The sequence below is a fragment of the Populus alba genome, chromosome 1, assembly GCF_005239225.2.
Source record: "Populus alba chromosome 1, ASM523922v2, whole genome shotgun sequence".
Classification (NCBI taxonomy): Eukaryota; Viridiplantae; Streptophyta; class Magnoliopsida; order Malpighiales; family Salicaceae; genus Populus; species Populus alba.
In genome coordinates this window covers 37,951,111-37,969,708 of record NC_133284.1, presented here as the reverse complement: position 1 = coordinate 37,969,708, position 18,598 = coordinate 37,951,111, and the positions used below count along the sequence as shown (strand labels likewise).

General features: G+C 33.9%; 4 protein-coding genes across 6 annotated transcripts; 2 read left to right on the top strand and 2 right to left on the bottom strand.

The window, feature by feature from the left end:
- Window positions 1–2,249: 2,249 nt before the first annotated feature.
- Window positions 2,250–8,986, bottom strand: LOC118058131 (18S rRNA (guanine-N(7))-methyltransferase RID2). The gene is made up of 10 exons (XM_035070838.2): window positions 8,831–8,986; window positions 6,413–6,559; window positions 6,246–6,321; window positions 5,746–5,829; window positions 5,584–5,639; window positions 5,089–5,145; window positions 4,061–4,110; window positions 3,399–3,551; window positions 2,896–3,025; window positions 2,250–2,752 (listed from the first exon to the last, which is right to left on the bottom strand). The coding sequence occupies exons 2-10, from the start codon at window positions 6,509–6,511 to the stop codon at window positions 2,588–2,590; spliced, it is 870 nt and encodes a 289-aa protein (XP_034926729.1). The 5' UTR covers window positions 6,512–6,559; window positions 8,831–8,986; the 3' UTR covers window positions 2,250–2,587.
- A 182-nt stretch (window positions 8,987–9,168) lies between these two features.
- Window positions 9,169–12,042, top strand: LOC118058132 (uncharacterized). Of its 3 annotated transcripts, XR_004689104.2 has the most exons (5): window positions 9,169–9,498; window positions 9,587–9,724; window positions 10,164–10,370; window positions 10,567–10,887; window positions 11,016–12,042. XR_004689104.2 is itself a non-coding variant. In XM_035070840.2 (4 exons), exons 1-4 carry the CDS (start codon window positions 9,445–9,447, stop codon window positions 10,705–10,707), a joined length of 540 nt encoding a protein of 179 aa, XP_034926731.1. In that variant the 5' UTR covers window positions 9,169–9,444; the 3' UTR covers window positions 10,708–11,039. The 3 variants fall into 3 exon arrangements, 1 of the variants encoding a protein (XP_034926731.1); XR_004689105.2 differs by having other exon boundaries at window positions 10,119–10,370; window positions 10,567–11,039; XM_035070840.2 differs by having other exon boundaries at window positions 10,567–11,039.
- On the bottom strand, window positions 11,535–12,752 carry LOC118058133 (protein NOI4). Its single transcript, XM_035070841.1, has 3 exons — window positions 12,492–12,752; window positions 11,784–11,978; window positions 11,535–11,672 (listed from the first exon to the last, which is right to left on the bottom strand). Exons 1-3 carry the CDS (start codon window positions 12,498–12,500, stop codon window positions 11,649–11,651), a joined length of 228 nt encoding a protein of 75 aa, XP_034926732.1. The 5' UTR covers window positions 12,501–12,752; the 3' UTR covers window positions 11,535–11,648.
- Window positions 12,753–15,736: 2,984 nt separating this feature from the next.
- On the top strand, window positions 15,737–18,454 carry LOC118058130 (succinate dehydrogenase [ubiquinone] iron-sulfur subunit 2, mitochondrial). Its single transcript, XM_035070837.2, has 2 exons — window positions 15,737–16,490; window positions 18,056–18,454. The coding sequence occupies exons 1-2, from the start codon at window positions 15,748–15,750 to the stop codon at window positions 18,222–18,224; spliced, it is 912 nt and encodes a 303-aa protein (XP_034926728.1). The 5' UTR covers window positions 15,737–15,747; the 3' UTR covers window positions 18,225–18,454.
- Window positions 18,455–18,598: the final 144 nt, after the last annotated feature.

Genomic DNA, 18,598 nt, shown 5'->3' with positions numbered 1-18,598 from the left:
TTCAATAGTTATCTAGTATTTACCAGTAAACATGTTTGTTGTTTTGGTGGGTTTTAGGTTTCTTTCAGGTCTGTGGTCTGGTCAGATTTCTCTGTCTGTTTGAACGTGGGATTTGTTTTTGAAATTAGTATGATTTTATGCTGTTCATTGATTAATTTTAGATCTTTTCATGATGGGTGATAGCACATTTTTATGAACATTCAATCATCAATTAATCCATCTTCTCTTGAAAATATATAACCAAGGCATGAATAATCAAAATCTAGTTATTCCCTTGAACAATATTTTTTAGGATCATGAAACCATAGTACTAACTAACTAGACTTTATGAAAACACCTCGTATGTTGTAACTTAATTCGAATAATTAAATATTATTTTTTATATATATAATAAACCACACAAATCGTTGGTAGTGATAGTAATAAGATGCAAAGCAAGAGTATCATCATTTTCCAGCTGTGCTGAGGGTTTCTGCATTATCTGCATTCTGCCTGAAGTTCATCCCAGGCTTCAGTCGTGGAATGGAGCCCGTGTCTTTTCTTTCTTTTCTTTTTTATTTTTTTTATTTTTTTATTTTTTTTTATATATATATAAGGATATCTTCAGGTTAACTTGCATGTTAATCAATACTAGATATATTGTTAGTGATTTTAAGACACATTCTCTGCATTTATATTAAAAACAAACTATAAAATCTTAACTCAAAAAAAAAAAACATTCTTTTAATCATCTATCGGGTTGAACCCATAAATTAAATAGATACAAACTATACAAGAAAGCTAGTTTTAATTAATGTATATTACTGCATTTTGTAAATATAATAGTAAATAGCTATAGTGCTAGTGATATTGTGAGTAATTTAATATAAAAAAATTATTTAATTATATTATAATTAAAATGGATATTCAAAAGAAAAGAAGTGAATAAGATTTTAGCGGAAAAATATAATTTTTAGTCAAAATTTTCTTATCATATATAATGTTTTTTTTTTTTTTTTACAATAACATGTCTTTTCTATTAACAACATAATTTATTGAATAACAAATAATTTTAGTTGAAAATAGTATTCAAAAAAAATTCTAATGATTTGAATTAAAATGTAAAAATGTGTCTTTTTAATTAATAAAAATATCTTTTTTTTTAATTCATGTATTTTGTTTCTGAAAATATTTTTTTATAAAAAATATCATGTTTTAAATATAAACTTACTATGATAGCGAAAGCAAGTTTTAATAAATAAATTTGAGAAAATTATATAAAACATTTATAATAAAAAATTTTAAAAATAGATATTTTATCCTTGTTGAATACCAATGAGAAATTGTTTTTTCTCCCGGAAAAAAAAAAATGCATATTGAATTCATACATAATTATTCACAAAGTAATTATAAATATTACCATAAAAGCTCTAATCTTTTTAAAAACCATGACATAATTGAATAACTATTTTAATACATTTATTTAAAGATAATTTTATTCAAGAATTAAAAAAAAAAAGAATAAAAATGTTAAGGGATATTTTAACAGTACCGGGTTAGTATCTTATATTGTAATTATACAAACCTAATATTATGCAAAATTAGTGGAAAATACATGAGAAAATCACTTTCTTTTAAAATTGTTTTAGAATTTTTTAATATTTAATATTATAATATATAATTAATTAATACATGTGGGCTGGGTCGACCCTACTACCTGGGTTGAGATGATCTTAGCCTAGTGGATTTTAGAGCGAGATTGGCCCAAAAAGGAGCTGGGGGCTAAGGCCGGACCCATATTACCTAGGTCGCGAGACCTTGGGGAGGAGGTGCGCTAGAGCCGAGATCAGATCTTAAAACCTAAATTCTAAAAACCATAAACAAAAACTCTAAAATTCTAAACCCTGAACTCTAAAAAACCAAAAACCCCAAACCTTAAAAAACCTAAACCCCAAAAACCCGAACCCATAACCAAAACCAAAACCAAAACCCTAAAAAATCAAAAACCTTAAAATATAAATCTAAAAAACCCTAAACCCTAAACACAAACCCAGAACCCAAACCTAAACTCCCATAACCAAAGCTTGCATAACCATTTCGTTGTCTTCATCTTTTAGAGTTTGGGTGCATGAAGGTTTATACTTTGGTTTATATTTTTTTGCAAGTTAATTATTTATTTGCAAATTCAATGGCTTTCTTGGATTTTCTTTCATTTGGGTTCTTTGATGCCTAAAGGCGGGAAATTTATGATGAGAGTTAAAGACGCCGACTTGAAAAGCTCAACCAAAGAATTTGAGGTAATGCTTCATTATCTTCTTAGCTTGGCCTTGATTGGATAAAGGTTATTGGCTTGTTCCAACTAAACAAAACAAAATCTCATTCTAGGATCAAAACAAAATCTCATTCTAGGATCAAACGTTTCAATTTGATTTCCCAAGAACACAAGGCCTGTAAAATGACCGAGTATCTTGTAATAATCATCTTTTGCCATCTGATTTCACACTTGCATGACTAAGTATCTTCAACATCGATTTCACCAAGTTGGAGCAGCAACAGCAAAACGATTTATATGTCTAATTTTCCAAAAGGTTGGCTGCACATGTAAAGATCAAAATCGAGCCTTCCGTTTTCGACCAGTGTATCTTGTGTCAGGAGGCACTGCGTTTCCTTTTCGTCTCAGTTGCTCTTTCTTTTTAAATATCCAATCTCTGCCCTTCCCCTTCCTATTTATTTTCTGTTTTTTCTTAGGTCTGTTCCTGTCTGAAATGCAAACCTGCACTCTCAAGGTACATGCATATATAATAATTATAATTAGTGACTTGCAGAATCCAAATTGAAAAGAAATGGATACCATGCTTACAAACAACACAGTTAAAGCTTGAAAAGAAAAGAAAAACGCAAGACAAAGCAACCCACCATCTGATTTTCTTCACTATTTTCATCTTCAGAGCAGCTTTCTCCATCTTCGCCTTCCCCCCTGGGAACAGCAGTGCTTAAAGATGGTGGTCCACAAGTAAGCACGAGGTATTCTTTTCTACTCTTGGCACTGTGACAGAAAATTAGTTCAATCAGTGAATGATGAAACTCTGAAGAGGAATATGAAACCAGAGGATAATTAATAGCAAGATTCTTTTTTTTCAGAAGGTGAACTTAATTGATAAAGAGAGAGCAGGGTGAGTATACTTGCATAATGAAACAAAGAATTAGCAGACAGGGCATCTAGCACATCAAGCTCTCAAGGTTCAGATTCTTGAAAAGCTTGCAACCTTTTATGTGCAAGCTTTTATTCCCAACCAGAACATTCAGATTAAAGGGTTGAAAAGGGCAGGTGCTATTGAAGCCAAGCAAAAAACACATATACAACAAATACCGGTCATGAAAAACTGAGCATAAGATTTCTAAATAGAAGCCTAGCATACCTGTGTGGGTAATCAATAACAACACCACCAGCAAATCCAGCATGCATTGCAGATCTCAAAATTAATTCACGCTGGGCTATGTTTTCAGGATATACCTGAAACACTGCTCTTGCTCCTCTAGCCAAGCATCTATATAATGATCCAAAGAAAGCCCTGCCACAAAATTGTCAATCAATTTACAACAAGAAAAATACACATCAGTGATTCAAATACACTAGAGCAATATCAGATGCTTAATTTTGCTAGTTTGATAGAAATCTAATAGAATGCAACAAAATTTGTTCAAAATAGCGGTTTAGTCAAATTGAGTATTTGAGTTTCTTGTGAATCAGAACATCACAGATATTAGAGGGATCAGCTCACACTTTCAGGGCTCAACTTTCAGCTTCAATCCTTGACAGGTTATGAAACTTAGCTCGTTACCTAGCTCACAATACATCAGTGTGCCAAGAGAAGTCTTTTATCTACAACATTCCCAACCCTACTTCTGAGTAATCTGTTATGGATGTATTAAGCTTTAATGCTTTGCATTAATGAAAACCAGTTTTTTCTTGGAAAAAAAAAATTCAGAAGAAACCAAGCCCAGAACTGAATCCCAAAACAGACTGAGTGTTGACGGATTACATAAACCTAAAGCAGAAAAGAAAAGGGAAGGAACTTACTTCAATCTTAGTCTTGGTTCATGGGAGGACTTATCTGCATTGCATAGCCACTGGGATCCAAATCAAAAGAATAAAGTGAGAAAAAAGCACTCACTAAAGTGTTATACAGCTTAACATTTAAGAATCAACCCCTACAAAGGATATGAAAGAAAAGATGGAAATTTATGAGGCTAGGAAGAACAAGCAACACTTAGACCAAGTTACAGGCTCCAGAATGAAAAGAAAAGAGAACAAGGAAAGCAACTGTGTGAAGTTTGACATTTCAAATGGAAAAAGATGTCGAGGTTTATATATTACAAAATTAAAAAGTAAAGCAGCAAAACAAATTTGGCTAGTAATTTTGGCAGGAAAACCATTGACCCCTAATCTCAATATCATAACATTTCTAAAGCATCCTCTCTGAAATCTCTTTTTTGCTCATCTAACTTCAAAAAGATTAATTGTTAAATGTCGGTCTGGTTAAAAATTTCCTGTCATCTAGAAAGGTCCACCTCTCTACCTTAATTTACTGTTTCTATAAAGATCTTGGTACAAGGAAAAGCTAACATGTAAGCAAGCTTTGCCAGGCCTTAGCTGAAGTAATGAATGGGTCGGGTCAAGGAAGAAAGATAAGTTTAGACCTTACAACCAAAATGCAAATTTAATTGTCCATTAAACCTTTTGCCTTGAAAACCGGCAATCTTCTGTTTATAAAGGGAAGGTTGTAGAAAGAGAGAGCACAATCAAGATGGGAAGGTTGTGGAAAGAGAGAGAACAATCAAGATGGGGAAAAAGTAATTCATAAATAGACATTTTTGTTTCCTTTAATAAAAGGCATGTTCGTCAAAGAACACAAGGAAAACGCAGGCAAGCCTTAACTGAAATAATTCAAATAGGCGGAACATCAGAAGGTAGAAGCAGAGTAAGAATTAAAAGAGATTCATTGAAAATAACTACAGGAAAAAACAGAATTTTTTGGACTTCTAACACAAAAAACTTGCATACATGCAGAGATGCATGGATGTCTACAGCATACAAGAGAGTAAAACCTGAACAGCTGAAATACTGATGGCTCCATCAATAATTCCAGGTCGAAGTGCTAGGCCCTGCAACATAAGCCAAAGCATTTCAGCGATAACTAATAACTGAAAACCTATTTTGCAAGTTTAATTGCATATTCTATAGTAATAACAATGAAAAAAGGACTTGTACTGAAATAGCTTCCAAAAATACAAACATTCACCTACGATAACTGCACAGAGCATTAAGTATTAAACCTTAAGTGTCATAAGACACGGAATATTTGGTCAAAAGTGCAATAAACTAGAAAATTGCATAACCTTGCATCAGTAATTAATGTTTAGCTCATCATCCTGCTAAATAAAATTTTTTAAAAAAATCATATTGGCCAAGAAATTGTATTTTCCCCACAACCGTGATTCTCCTTTGGTTTTTATTATTATTATTATTATTATTATTATTATTATTATTATTATTATTGTGTCTTGGAGCCTATAAACTAAAACTGAATCTTAGTTGGATACCTGACCCATATCACCAAGTAAAAGATCACCCTCAACCTCCCGCTCCAAAGCAATATCTGGATTTGAGAAGAATGAAAAATGTTAAAGTTCCTATATGAAAAGTAACCTAACATGAACCTTTGATGAAATATTACAAAATTGAACAAACTCAAGCAGACATACTAAGCATTGATTGCGAAACATCTAAGCCGATCCATTGGTGACCATTTTCAGTTAATGTCTCCCCACTAAGTCCTGATCCACAGCCTGAAAATGCCAGAACAATTACTGTAAGCATTTAAAAACTTTAGAATTGAATTCTGCACACACAGAAAGAATAATTAACAACAACAAAAAATATAACAAGTATCAGAAATTCAAGGTTTGCAACAACAAAAGTTTGATGTATAAATAGCTAATGTCCCACACATGCATATTGAAAGGACAAACACCACATCTACCAAATAAATTTCTAATTCCATAGTTAATTCCATTTTAAGTCTTACTGGCGCGATCTTCAATTCCAACACAATCAGAATTCTAAAACAATTAACAAAACCAATGGAGTAGCTATTTTCTAACTGGTAAACAAATCATAAGCCATAAATTAATCACATTTACAAACGGAGAAGAGAGAGTAGCTTCATAATGTAACTGTGATGGAAATGTAAAAGGCAACATACCGATATCAAGGAGTAATCTAGGGATTCCATCAACAGGCAAAGCAAGAAGCTCCAATGCTCTTTCTGATAGCCTAGCCTATTAACCAACCACACATCATCATCAGGTAACAAACCATTCAATAAGAATTAAAGCATTTTTCTTAAAAATTAAAAAAAAAAAAGAGCACCTGAATATCGATAATACGAGAAGAGGAAGTGTATTTACGAGCCTCTGAATCATCATAAAAAATCTCAGGTGGAGCTAGTAGCTCTGGCCGATTCGACATCTCAAGTGACTCAACTTAGCTCAGCTCAGCTCAGTGAATAATTAGGAGCTGCAAAACATCAAAATTTATTGAGAGAGACAACTAAAACCCTATAAAGTGGTTTTATCTTTCTTAAAGTGAAGGAAAAACCCTAAAATTCTGAGTGAACTCCCCTGCTGTTCAATTTTGTTTGAGAGATGGGTAGGGATAGCAATGGGTATCCATGGGTCAGGTATTGCAATATCCAAACCAGAACCCGACCCTAGATTTTATACCCGACCTCAACTAGAACCTGACCGGGCATAAATCAAACCCAACCTGATCAGGCTCCCTTCTGGGCCAATCTCGGCCTAGACTCCACTAGGCTAAAATCATCTCAACCCAGGCAGCAGGGCCGACCCAGCCCACATGTATTAATAATATTTAATTATATATTATAATATTAAATATTAAAAAAATCCTAAAATATTTTCAAAAAAAAAAAAAGATTTTATCGCATATTTTTCCATTAATTTTGCATAATATCAATTTGTATACTTACACTATAAGATACTGACCCAATATTAAAATACAAAAATCTTTAAAATCTCAAATCCTAAAGTGTTTTGCAAGCATATTTTCATAAAAAATGCATCTTTCTCATGTTTTGAAAATCCAAGAAAAATAGATATTATAACCAGTTTATGATCATCTATTAGGGTTTGGCTGAAATATCAAAATACTTTTTTCCAATCTTTTTTTTTTAGGGTCTAGATGTAGACCAAGTTCTAGGTCGACCCGCCTGGCCGGGTTTTAAAACTATGAAGATTTCTCCATTTGCTTTTGATTTCTTTTCCTTATGCATTGCTTTTTCCATTCTAATTTCCTAGATGGTTAGATTTTTGCCTATAATGTTGGCTAAAGGAGAATAAAATGATGAGCATAAGGATGGACAATCTACTCCCTTAAAGCAATCAATCAATATGGGATAGTTTTGATATGCTCCGTTCGTAAATTATACTATGTATTTGTGACTTTGAAAGTTTTGATTTGTCATCTCTATATTTGATTTTTAATATGAGAAATATATACTTTGGCCAGATGCAACTGTGTAAACCATTTCTCTTTGGATAATTTCAGACATGGCATTTTTTTTCGCCTTAAATTTTAAGATTTTACAGCCTTTTCTTTGTGGGGTTTCACATACTTGTGTGATCATATACTCATTTAATTGTATGGTCTTGAATAATTGGTTATGATTATTAATGAACCTTAACTCATGGGTTGATTATATAGCTTAGCGTGTTTGTTTTTGCGGTCAAAAAACATTTTTGAAAAAAAAATATTTTGTTTTTGTATCAAATTAATCTTTATATTTTCTGATTATTTTGATGTGGTGATATTAAAAATAAATTTAAAAAAATATTATTTTAATGTATTTTGAATATCCGAGTTCAGAAAATCTTGTATATAGGATTCTAGATTTGCTTCCCTAAATCCTGTATATATTCCTCGAAACAGATTTATTCTTGGTTAACAATCCCAAATAGATTGATTATGCACCAAGGAAAGGAAGATAGGCATGGTCAGGAACACAAATTTAGATTCTACTTTATGCAAACAAATGTTGGAAAACAGATATCCTTTAAAAGCCTTCTCAAAATATCTCAAAGGAACATTTTCATCTATAAATACTGGAAGCTGGACGGTGGATGTCAGCCTGACTTACAATGCCTTCCTAACAAGAACTCATAAAGAAGACAACTTCATTCCCAAGGCCAGAAGAAAAACCAGCATAAATTAGCATTCTTAACTAGCATTCTTAATTCTTAATAAGCTGGACGGTGGAATTTGATTAGAGTACAATAAGAAAAATGATTCATTCGTAAACTAGCATTCTTAACTGATGTTCAAATGTTTTAGATAAGGGCTTATTATACTAGGAAAAAAATAAAATCACTGTAAAACAATATTCTACATAAATTAAGCTTTTTTGAGTTTTTTTCTTATAATAAAAGATACATGCTAAGAAATTGTCCAGAAATTAAGCCAGTTCTTCCATCTCAAAAATGCCGGGTGCTCTTATCAAATAAACTAGCTAATGGTTATTCTCTACAATTATTTGCAGTAGGCTTATTTACTTATTTCTAGCTTTATGCTCTTAATTCTCCTAACGTAAGAACAAATATGGATTAGCCCAAGCTCCGTTTCGTATTTGAACCCTAACAACCAAGTTGTTCAGTTAATTCATAGTTTTATATCAACTAGGCAGAGTCTTGAAAATTGCAGGGGCAAGAAAGATTTAAATGACCTGAACTAGACAGGAAAACTGCAGGGGCAAGGAAGATCTATGGTTCTTACCTTGGCTTGAAAATTTCGTTAAATCTCCGCTTGTAGAAGTTGGATGAGACCAGAAGCAGAAATCTATGATCTACCGATTCACCACTGAACGGCTTTGGCAGTTTGGCCTTCTTCTTCTACTCGAACAAAATTAGGGCAGAAAACTGTTAGTAAAGTTTATATATATAGATGCCGGGTCTCGCCCGGGTTCACCCGGGTCGACCGGGTCTTTCTGGTTTTTTACATTTACCGGTCTTTCTCCTAACCCGGACCGGTCCAGCAACCGGGTCGACCCGCCGGACCGGTCCGGGTTTAATAACTATGCTCTGAACTGTGAATTGATTATCTGTTCATTTCACTATTTCAGGGAGAGAAGAGTGTGAATTTTACATGCGCACAGGCTCCTGTGGATATGGAGGGGTTACTTGTAGATTCCATCATCCCGTTCCTGTAGCTGCTGAAGTATCCAAACCTTTCAATTCAACTTGTAGTGGTGCGTATATGAGAGGCCATTCTTAGGGAAATCATAATTTGGAATCCTTACTGCACAGTCAAAGCGGCCATCAGTGTCTTCAGATAAGATATCTCTCAAAACTGTTTCCTGCTTGAGTAATCACTCATCTCAGGCTCCTAGGATGCATCCGCTTCCAGAACAAACATCTCTAAAATCTAAATGGAGTTGTCAGCTGGTAACTTTGCTGTTTGATCCAATCAGTATAGATGTGATAATTATATTACAGCTGTGGTTAATCATTTGTTTCTGTCTGGCTTTCACAGCCAAAGAAGTCATCAGTGCCAAATGCACCACCATTTTCTTCAGATAGGATATCTCGTAAAACTGTTCCTCGCTTGGGTAATCATTCATCTCATGCTCTCGGGGCGTATTCGCATCAAGAACAAATACTTCATCAACCGGTAACTTTGATGTTAGATCCAACTAGTAGAGATGTGATAATTATGATTTTAGCCACTGTTCATTTATTCCTGTCTCGCTCCCTTTCTGATAAAATTTGGTCTCTTCGATTCTGAATCCCTTCCCAACCTCAAACCAAATGAGAATCCTCATTTGCTTTAATTCTTTTAAAATGGTGTTTGATTTGATTTATAGGAGCTTGCCAGATAACATTCTTCCTGATGTGATTGTCTCTTTATTTCTCTCCGGAGAAAGAAGTATTTGTTTCACTTTGGGTGTCCTTTATAATTTACCTGACCTGCCATTGTTCTTAACTTCTTTCCTTATTTCTAGCTGTCCCTCATTGTAGCTTCTTTTGATCTGTTTGATCTTCTGCATATGAACACTTATCCACAGGAAAAGACACGCATCCTAACTTGTCTTCCTTTGGGGAAAAATTAGATGAAGACAGCAGATGTCTCTACAAACAATCTAGAACAGATTCAATGTGAAGAATTCCCTCATCGACTGGGCCAACCAGAGTGCTGTTATTTCACGATTACTGGGAATTGCAAATACAAATCTTCTTGTAGGTATCACCATCCAAAGGACATCTCTTCAAAATCTCATGTCTGCACTCTCAATAGCAAGGGCCTGCCTCCTAGACCTGTAAGTTCTTAACGCATTTTGCCTAGTGAAGGCATGGTCCTCTATGGTTAATGGGTGCACTTACAAATGCCAACATTGCTAATATCAGCTCGGTTACATTATCGACAAGCAAATTAGCTAGTTCATGCGTTCACTATTGATTATTGTGACCCTGTATGATGACCATTAACATGCCTTGAATGTTTTTGTTGTTCAGGATAAAAGAATCTGCCGGCATTATGAGCAGTTTGGCCCGAGGTGTTTGTATGACCATCCAGAAAACTACAGTTCATCAGCTTTCCAGTTGGACGCTTTTCCAGAGCCTTCATCAGCCAGCAAATTAGTATGGTGGGAATAGCTTGGCTGACCGTTGAAATGGTATTGTCTACTCCAGCAATTTGCCTGGAATTCCGGGTCCTGGTCAAGATATCAGCAGCTTCATTCCTTGCTAAGAAAAATGTTTTTAACCTTTTTCTATTAAGGTCAGCAGAGAGGCTTTTTGTGCATCGGATGGACCTTTCCTAGCAAATGTGGATGGGTTAGTTCTTTTAGTTCATAGTATATCTAGTCCTATGATTAATAGTCTTTATTTCTTTCCTTCTTTTTTTGTTTTTGTTTGAATGGTTAAGAAGTTGATAATCTGACTGATAATTACCTGGTTGGCAGCTAAACTAGGTAGGCTTCCCATGATTCTGTGCAGTCCACATTTCTATTTCTAAAACTTTTAGCAGGAGCATAGCGCATCACATGAATGCTGTCATAAGATTTACTTGACAGGAAAAGTGAGTTTCTTTGTTAGATACATGTTACTACTCTATCCATTCTTGTTCAACAGGCAGCAGCATTATATTTTTTTTTCCTTGGAGTATCAAGGCATGAAAATCCTGTTGGACTGGAGATCAACATCAAAAGAGTGCCTGCTCCTAAGAGTTTCGAAATTAAGCGCCCATAGAGAATTATTTAACTGAGAATGAGAAGCCATATATATATATAGAATACTTTTCTATGAATCTCCAACATTAGTGAAACTCAGTCTTCAGGGTTGACAGATAGCTGATTCATCAGCAAAAGTTGTATGGAAATAGATGAAAATAAGAAACTACAGCTGAAGTCGTTGTGTTTATCATCAATGTTTTCTCCTAAAATACGTACATAAGTGAGCAAGGGGCAGCAGTGGAGAGAAAGGGAACAGCAGGCACTCATTCCCCACAATCAACCTGAAATGCAAACTTAGAAGAACTTCCATAGCACGATGATCAAATTGCACGACCTGATTACCCCCCAAAGCCACCATTGGTCTCAGAAACAGCAAAACCTTTTCTTCTGCAACCAGAAATCGAAGAGCATGAAAAAGTTAAGAAATATGCGTGCGTGCGTGTGTGTGTCTATAATATTGATTGAAATTCTGTGATGGCAGATTACAGGGATACATACCGGTGGGGGATACTGACTATTTGCTTGAGATGAATTAGTTTTCCTTTGCGAAGCAGCACCAGCCCCGGCCCCGGCTGCAGCACCCGATTTCTTTTCATCTCTGGCTTTGCTAAAGATGACAGTAAATCCTTCTGCAGACGCAGGGTTGTTCACGTCCCACTCACCAAACTTTGGCAGTGGCCTTCCCTGGTCTTGCTGCTTGCAAAAAAATAATGTAAGACATAAGCATGCATGGTTTCACGTCAAATTTGCTTTTCAAGCTTGCTGTTTTGGCCACAACCTATTGCATGCACTGATAACCACAAATTTTCTTTACCACCATTTTCTTAACAACAATTTTTATCACCATGCATAGGAACTGGATCAACTGGTACATGTTTAAATGCCTAGAAAGTTTACATTTGGATGGATATTCATGATTTGAATTGCGTGTATATATATATATACAAGGTTGATCAAACAATTGATTAATACTCAGCTACCAGAATTTAAAACTAAGCTGAGCTTTGGCAGATAAAGTTGTAACAATAAGAAAGAAATATATAGGAAATTAAAAAAGAGATTTAGATAGCACATAATTCATACAAAAGAATAACATGAATTACAAAACAAAGCATTGACAAATTCAGACAAATTTGTAAGAACAAAAACGAAGAAAACATTAATTGGAATGGATTAAAGGTAGAGCAGAGATGGGATTAAACTTACCGACGACATCAAAATCTAATGGCAATTGGTCCAAGAAAAGAGCCTAAATATTTCAGGAATCAAGGAGAAAGAGAGAAGGAAAAAGGATAAGGAAAAGCCAAAAGAGAGAGAGAGAGAGAAAGATGAGGGTGAGGAAGAGGAGGAGATATAGCGAGTATTCAGGCAGATTTTGATAGACATGAACGGATATTAGTAATAGCCCATTGTTGCCTGTTGAGCTACCTAATTCATCCTTAATTACACCTCACAAACCGCGTAGGTTCAGTTTTTTTACCATTTAAATATCCATTGATCTTGATGGTTGGTATATCAACTAATTCCAAGTTATATATATATATATATTAAAAACAACATGAGCATCATATTTTAGAGCTGTATACTTGCAACATTATTTATATTATTGATGTTAAACTCTCAAAAAAAAAAAAAAAAAAACTTAAGTCAAAAGGAGAAATTGACGTGGTGGTTAAGATTTTTGTACACATGTATATGTCTTAGAGGAATTATTTAATTTAATATATTGAGAATTGTGCCTTTTCTTTTTATATATAGATAGGATTTGTGAATATTTTTTTTATAATGGTGTCCTAAATTATTATCATATATGTCTACAAAATTAAATTGAGTATACCTATTTAAATCTACCTAATTATTGTAATAAATATTTTTATTATACCTGATATTTTTATTTTTCAACGAAGTTAGTGATATCAATTGAGAAAATAAAAATAAAATAACATATATTAAAATTATAGTTATTAAACCCGGTCTAGGATTAACTCAATCAAGAAGCCGGATCCGGTTCAAACGGGTTGACTCAGGTCAACCAAAAAGATTAAAAAATAAGATGCTTGAGGTTTTAATACCTTACATGAAAAAGTTAAGAAATAGAAACAATTCATATATATTATGGATAATGAAGTTTAAAAATTTATTTCTAAAGGTTTTTTATTTTATATTAGAAAGATATTATCTTCTATTTTTAAATTGTATTTAAACAAAAAAAATTTCTTATCTCACATTAAAAAAAAAACACAATATTCTTCTTGTGAACATAATATATATATATATATATATATATATATATATATATTAACAAGTTTCTAATTTCACATTAAAAAAATAAAATATTCTTAAATTATTTATTTATATAATGAACTTTGATATGCTAGTAATCCACAAGGAAATGATAGTAAGCTTGGGGTATTTTATCAAACTAGCATAATTTTATAGAAACTTGTGGAAAATAGCACAGGAAAAAAAAGTATTTGAAAAATAACATAATTCTAACTCAATTGCTATTGGGAAACATAATTTTATTAACTGTTAATAGTAATAGTGGTTGTAAACAAACACTATTCTCATTAGTGTTTTTTTCAACAACCGCTTTTGTCATTAGTGGTCGTTTAGGACTGCTATTGAGAATAGTGGTTGTACCCAAACCTATTTTCAACAAAAATATCAAACAAGATCTATAAATTATTAAATCTCAAACTCATAATTTACAGTGTGATATTTTAACATCATTTTTATTTGTTAATTATAATCCTAGATTATATGTGTTTTTTAAACATTGTTTTTATTTTTGCATCTTTTAAGTTGTTGATGAATGTTTTAAAATTTTAAACAATTTAATCATATGTTTATCTGTTTTTTGACAATATTAAATCATGCTTATGTAAACCAAGTATGAAAATGCATAATATGTATGTTAATTTTAAAATCAATATGACAATTAACAGAAATAATATTACAAAACTAGTAATAATAAAAAATAACTCTTAACTTGAAAAATAACACAACATAATAATAGATTTGAGTCTATCTATGTCTTTTGCGACGACAGGTGGATGGACCAGCTTCATCAATAACAAGATTTTTTACTTATTCGTATAGCCTCATCCTCTAAAATAACATCATCTAGACTTAGTGTCTCTCATAACAGGTCAAGTGTAGTACAACATGTCTCAAGTCAAGAAGATGCATAATAACAAGTAAGTCCATCATCATCAGAAAGACTATGAAGATCAACCGCAACACGTCGACCATCATATTGAAATTGTCCAACCTAATATGGAGCAAATAGAAATTATTAATCCATAAGTAAAATACAATAATTTTATCAAAGTCTATAAAAAAAAATAACAAATGCACAACATTTTAAATTTATTGTGCATGTGTCTCATACTTAATCTTCTTACATAAAGAAACTTACAATATTTTTTTTTCTAAGAAGCGGCAACGATGGAGAAAAAGAGTTGTGCTTTCATATTTATCGGAACAGTTATTCTAAATTACAATTTATTAAATAGCTGTTATTCTAAATATCAGGCGATTCAGAATTGTGGCTATGCAGAAACTATATTATTTTCTCATATATTTTTAATGTATGTTATTTACTCTTAACTTCTTTTTTTAATTATGTTAGTTTTTTAAAAAAATTATATGCTTGCACATATTAAATTGAGCAAAAAAAAACAGAGAGGTTTTCAGTAATAATTTGTTTTTGCCTCGTGGACTGAAACTGCACATTTTGTTTCGCATTGAAATTCCAAAATGATTTGAGCCCCTCTCCAGCGGTTGCAAATTGCTATTACAGGTGGAAGCATTATGGTGAGCACACGCCTCAGCAAATCATATAAAGCAAAGCAAATTTGGCTTCTCCATTCCCTTTTTTAGGCACAAAACCAAATGACTGCTCCGCAACAAAACCACGTCACGCCAGTAATCACCGGCCCATAACTCGCCACTAATCACCGGCTCATAACTCGCCACATCATCACCTTAGTTGAAAAGTCCAGCTAATCCACGACACCAGATTAAGGAAAGAGGAAAGCCTCAGATTAGTCCCCACTATATATCTTTTCTCAATTAAGTCCCCAAACTCATGACTTATATCAATTGTGTCCCTCATCTTCATGCACCATCTCCTTAATCTCCCTTCTCTTCAAGTAATTAATTAAGACAAGACAACTTTAAAAACAATGCATTTTTCACTCTGTGTAATTTCCTAATTAATCCTAATTTTTTTGAGGTTTCAAGCAACAACTTAATATATTACTTTGCAGAAGGATCCGACTGATAAGGGTATAAGGATGGCAAGCCGGTTTGTGACGGACTTGATCGAGGAAATATATATAATTGGATGGCTGATATGAAAGTGTTTACTAAGTAAAATTATTAACCTCTAATCTCCCACTTTCTCAATCCCTAAACTACCCTTCTCTAATATATTCCCATCCGATAGACAAAGCAAATGTTTCATTTGCCCGGTAACAATCTCGCAGCAGGAAAAAAAAAAAGAGCAAAAATGGCGACTGGGTTGCTCAAGAGAGGAGCCATTTCAACGGCTAAGATCTCATCATTAACCTCAAGATTTATACCATCTCGCCTCCAAGCCACGGCGGCGGCGGCGGTGGCAGAAGCCAAACCAGTTGAGCAGCCAACAAACCCTACTAAACCACAACATCTGAAAACATTCCAAATCTACCGATGGAACCCAGACAACCCAACCAAACCAGAGCTCCAAAACTACGAAATAGACCTGAACAAGTGCGGTCCGATGGTGCTAGATGCTTTGATCAAGATAAAAAACGAGATCGACCCAACGCTGACATTTCGTCGATCATGTCGTGAAGGAATTTGTGGGTCCTGTGCAATGAATATGGATGGGTGTAATGGGCTTGCTTGCTTGACAAAGATTGATAAATCTGGACCGCCTAGTATGATCAATCCGTTGCCACACATGTTTGTGATCAAAGATCTGGTTGTGGATATGACTAATTTTTATAATCAGTATAAGAGTATAGAGCCTTGGTTGAAGAGGAAGAATCCACCACCTGTTAAAGGGAAGGAGATTCCGCAGACTAAGAAAGATAGGGCTAAGCTTGATGGGATGTACGAGTGTATTTTGTGTGCTTGTTGTAGTACTTCTTGCCCTAGCTATTGGTGGAATCCTGAGTCTTATTTGGGCCCTGCTGCTTTGCTTCATGCTAATAGGTAATTTCTCTCTTTTTTTTCCTTTGATTTTATCGGTTCATTTTTCTTTGTTTGTGCTTTTATATGTGTTTTCTTTATTAATTTGTTGGGTTTATGTGTTTTTTTCTGGTGACTTTGATTTGTTTGCATTATAGGCACTCTTAAATCTGAATTTTCTTGTTCCAATTGAATGGTGATTGGTAATCACTATTTTATGTTGTGTTTCGGATTCAGTCTTTTTTGGGTGTTATTTGCTCTTAGCTATCTTTTTTTTTTTTTTGAGTGGTTGATTTTTGTGGATTAGCATTTGTGTTCACTTTAGAATGTACTTATTTATTTATTTAAGTTATTGGTTTCGTATATTAAGGAATAGGATTGAGTGTTTTGTTAAATTGAGGGATGCTAATTTAAATGGTAAATGAAAGTGTTTTGGAGTAATGAGGGAACGGTGAGAAGTTCGTGGTGGATTAGCAAGTATATTGCTTTTTTTCTTAGCAAGAAATGGGAATTAATAAAACTTTATCTTTGATGATTTAAAGTGCTGAAATTTGGTTGAGTTCCTTCAGAATTTAAGGATGGATTTTTAGTAACTGAGATCTCAAGGTGTTTGAAGATGGAGACTCTGCAGCTATCGATATGGATTTTAATATGGATGCTTGATTTTAGTTTTACTCAAGATTTGGTTTGTTTTTCTAGAGAATGAGAAATTCTTCTTTATGAATTATTTTGTCGAGCATGCATAATTTACCATGCTACAACCTGGAATGGAGGGTTGTGTTATAGAATTTCTTACATGCCTGCTTTTTGTTTGCCTCTCCATTTGCTTTAGAAACAACTTCTCTAGTAGATTTTTTTCTTAACTTGACACAACACTCATTATGATCGATTTTATGTCATTGTGTATTCAGTCTCTGCACAACAATAGTTGCATTCATAGATTCTGTTCTATGCTTGGAAAACCTCCAATCATGAGTCATTTCTTTATTGTTTGCTGAACGTCTTCATTTGTTACCCTTGATGTTTCTTTATTCTCATTCTTCAAAGGAATAGGTGGTTGTGTAAATGCTATCTTCAAGTGTTGATGTGCGACAAATAAGTTTAGCATTAGAAAGGAAACTTGAAATGGCTCCTCTATAATAAAGACCATCTAAACCCTTGTATGAACTTGAGTAGGTCAAAGATGGAATATATTTGTAAGAACGCTAGTAGAAACTGGTGTCATGCTGACTGGCTGGCTGGTAATCATGAGCTGATGCCCTATGCCTGCTTCAAATATGTTGTTTGCAAACATGCTAGTAACTAGTAGGCCCAATTTAAATTCTTACTTCTGTTCTTAACTTTAAGTGTGATTCGTGACTTTGTTCTAATTGTGAGTTGAAGTGATGATGTCTGTTGACTTCATTCAAACCTTTTCTTGATCACCAAAATCTGAAATAAATGAACCCGTCACTATCTGTTCCACTGATTGTGAACTGTGTTATTTAAGTGTGGCGGCAACTTAACAGGCATGCTTACAAGGAAAACTATCTTATACCAAGACAGTAGGAAAGTTCTGACTTCTGCTGTAATTCTGCTGGTGCATGCAGGTGGATCATGGATAGCCGTGATGAATATACCAAGGAGCGCCTGGACGCAGTCAATGATGAGTTTAAGCTCTATCGTTGCCATACCATATTGAATTGTGCCCGTGCCTGCCCCAAGGGATTGAACCCTGGGAAGCAGATCCAAAATATCAAGAAGCTTGAACGGAGCTAGGAGGTGGTGCATAAGTGTCCTGATTGAAGAAGCTTGAGGATATGCGCATCAGACCAAGTTATTCTGAAATATTCTTCTAGGGACCGATAAACATTGTGTTTTGATTAATAAAGATTGTGCACTAACTGTATTGTTCATTTTGGGTTTATACTTGCAATGAAGCGTGTTGTCTGTCTCTTAAAATAAATGTCTTTAGAACGTTTTGGTTTTATGGATTTCAATTTTGTTAAGCTCTGTGCAACAGATGGCTTTTATTTGGCAAATGAAGTGTTCATTGCTTGGCTTGTTAGAGATTTTTGACGTTATACGATTGGTTGACAGGCCAAAAGCTTTAGAACTGTTGGGAGATTAATGCTACTGCTCATAGTTTTTAG

What these genes read in the sequence shown, in the direction of transcription:
- LOC118058133 (XM_035070841.1), bottom strand. An exon ending in ATAGTCAGTATCCCCCACCG is followed by an intron (nt 11,673 to 11,783) that starts GTATGTATCCCT and finishes TTCTGGTTGCAG; the next exon opens with AAGAAAAGGTTTTGCTGTTT.
- LOC118058132 (XM_035070840.2), top strand. Translation starts at nt 9,445, where the DNA reads ATGCATCCGCTTCCAGAACAAACATCTCTAAAATCTAAATGGAGTTGT. An exon ending in CTAAATGGAGTTGTCAGCTG is followed by an intron (nt 9,499 to 9,586) that starts GTAACTTTGCTG and finishes TGGCTTTCACAG; the next exon opens with CCAAAGAAGTCATCAGTGCC. An exon ending in AGGGCCTGCCTCCTAGACCT is followed by an intron (nt 10,371 to 10,566) that starts GTAAGTTCTTAA and finishes TTTGTTGTTCAG; the next exon opens with GATAAAAGAATCTGCCGGCA.
- LOC118058131 (XM_035070838.2), bottom strand. Translation starts at nt 6,511, where the DNA reads ATGTCGAATCGGCCAGAGCTACTAGCTCCACCTGAGATTTTTTATGAT. An exon ending in TACTTGGTGATATGGGTCAG is followed by an intron (nt 5,146 to 5,583) that starts GTATCCAACTAA and finishes CTTATGTTGCAG; the next exon opens with GGCCTAGCACTTCGACCTGG. An exon ending in GTTATTGATTACCCACACAG is followed by an intron (nt 3,026 to 3,398) that starts GTATGCTAGGCT and finishes TTTCTGTCACAG; the next exon opens with TGCCAAGAGTAGAAAAGAAT.
- LOC118058130 (XM_035070837.2), top strand. Translation starts at nt 15,748, where the DNA reads ATGTTTCATTTGCCCGGTAACAATCTCGCAGCAGGAAAAAAAAAAAGA. An exon ending in GCTTTGCTTCATGCTAATAG is followed by an intron (nt 16,491 to 18,055) that starts GTAATTTCTCTC and finishes TGGTGCATGCAG; the next exon opens with GTGGATCATGGATAGCCGTG.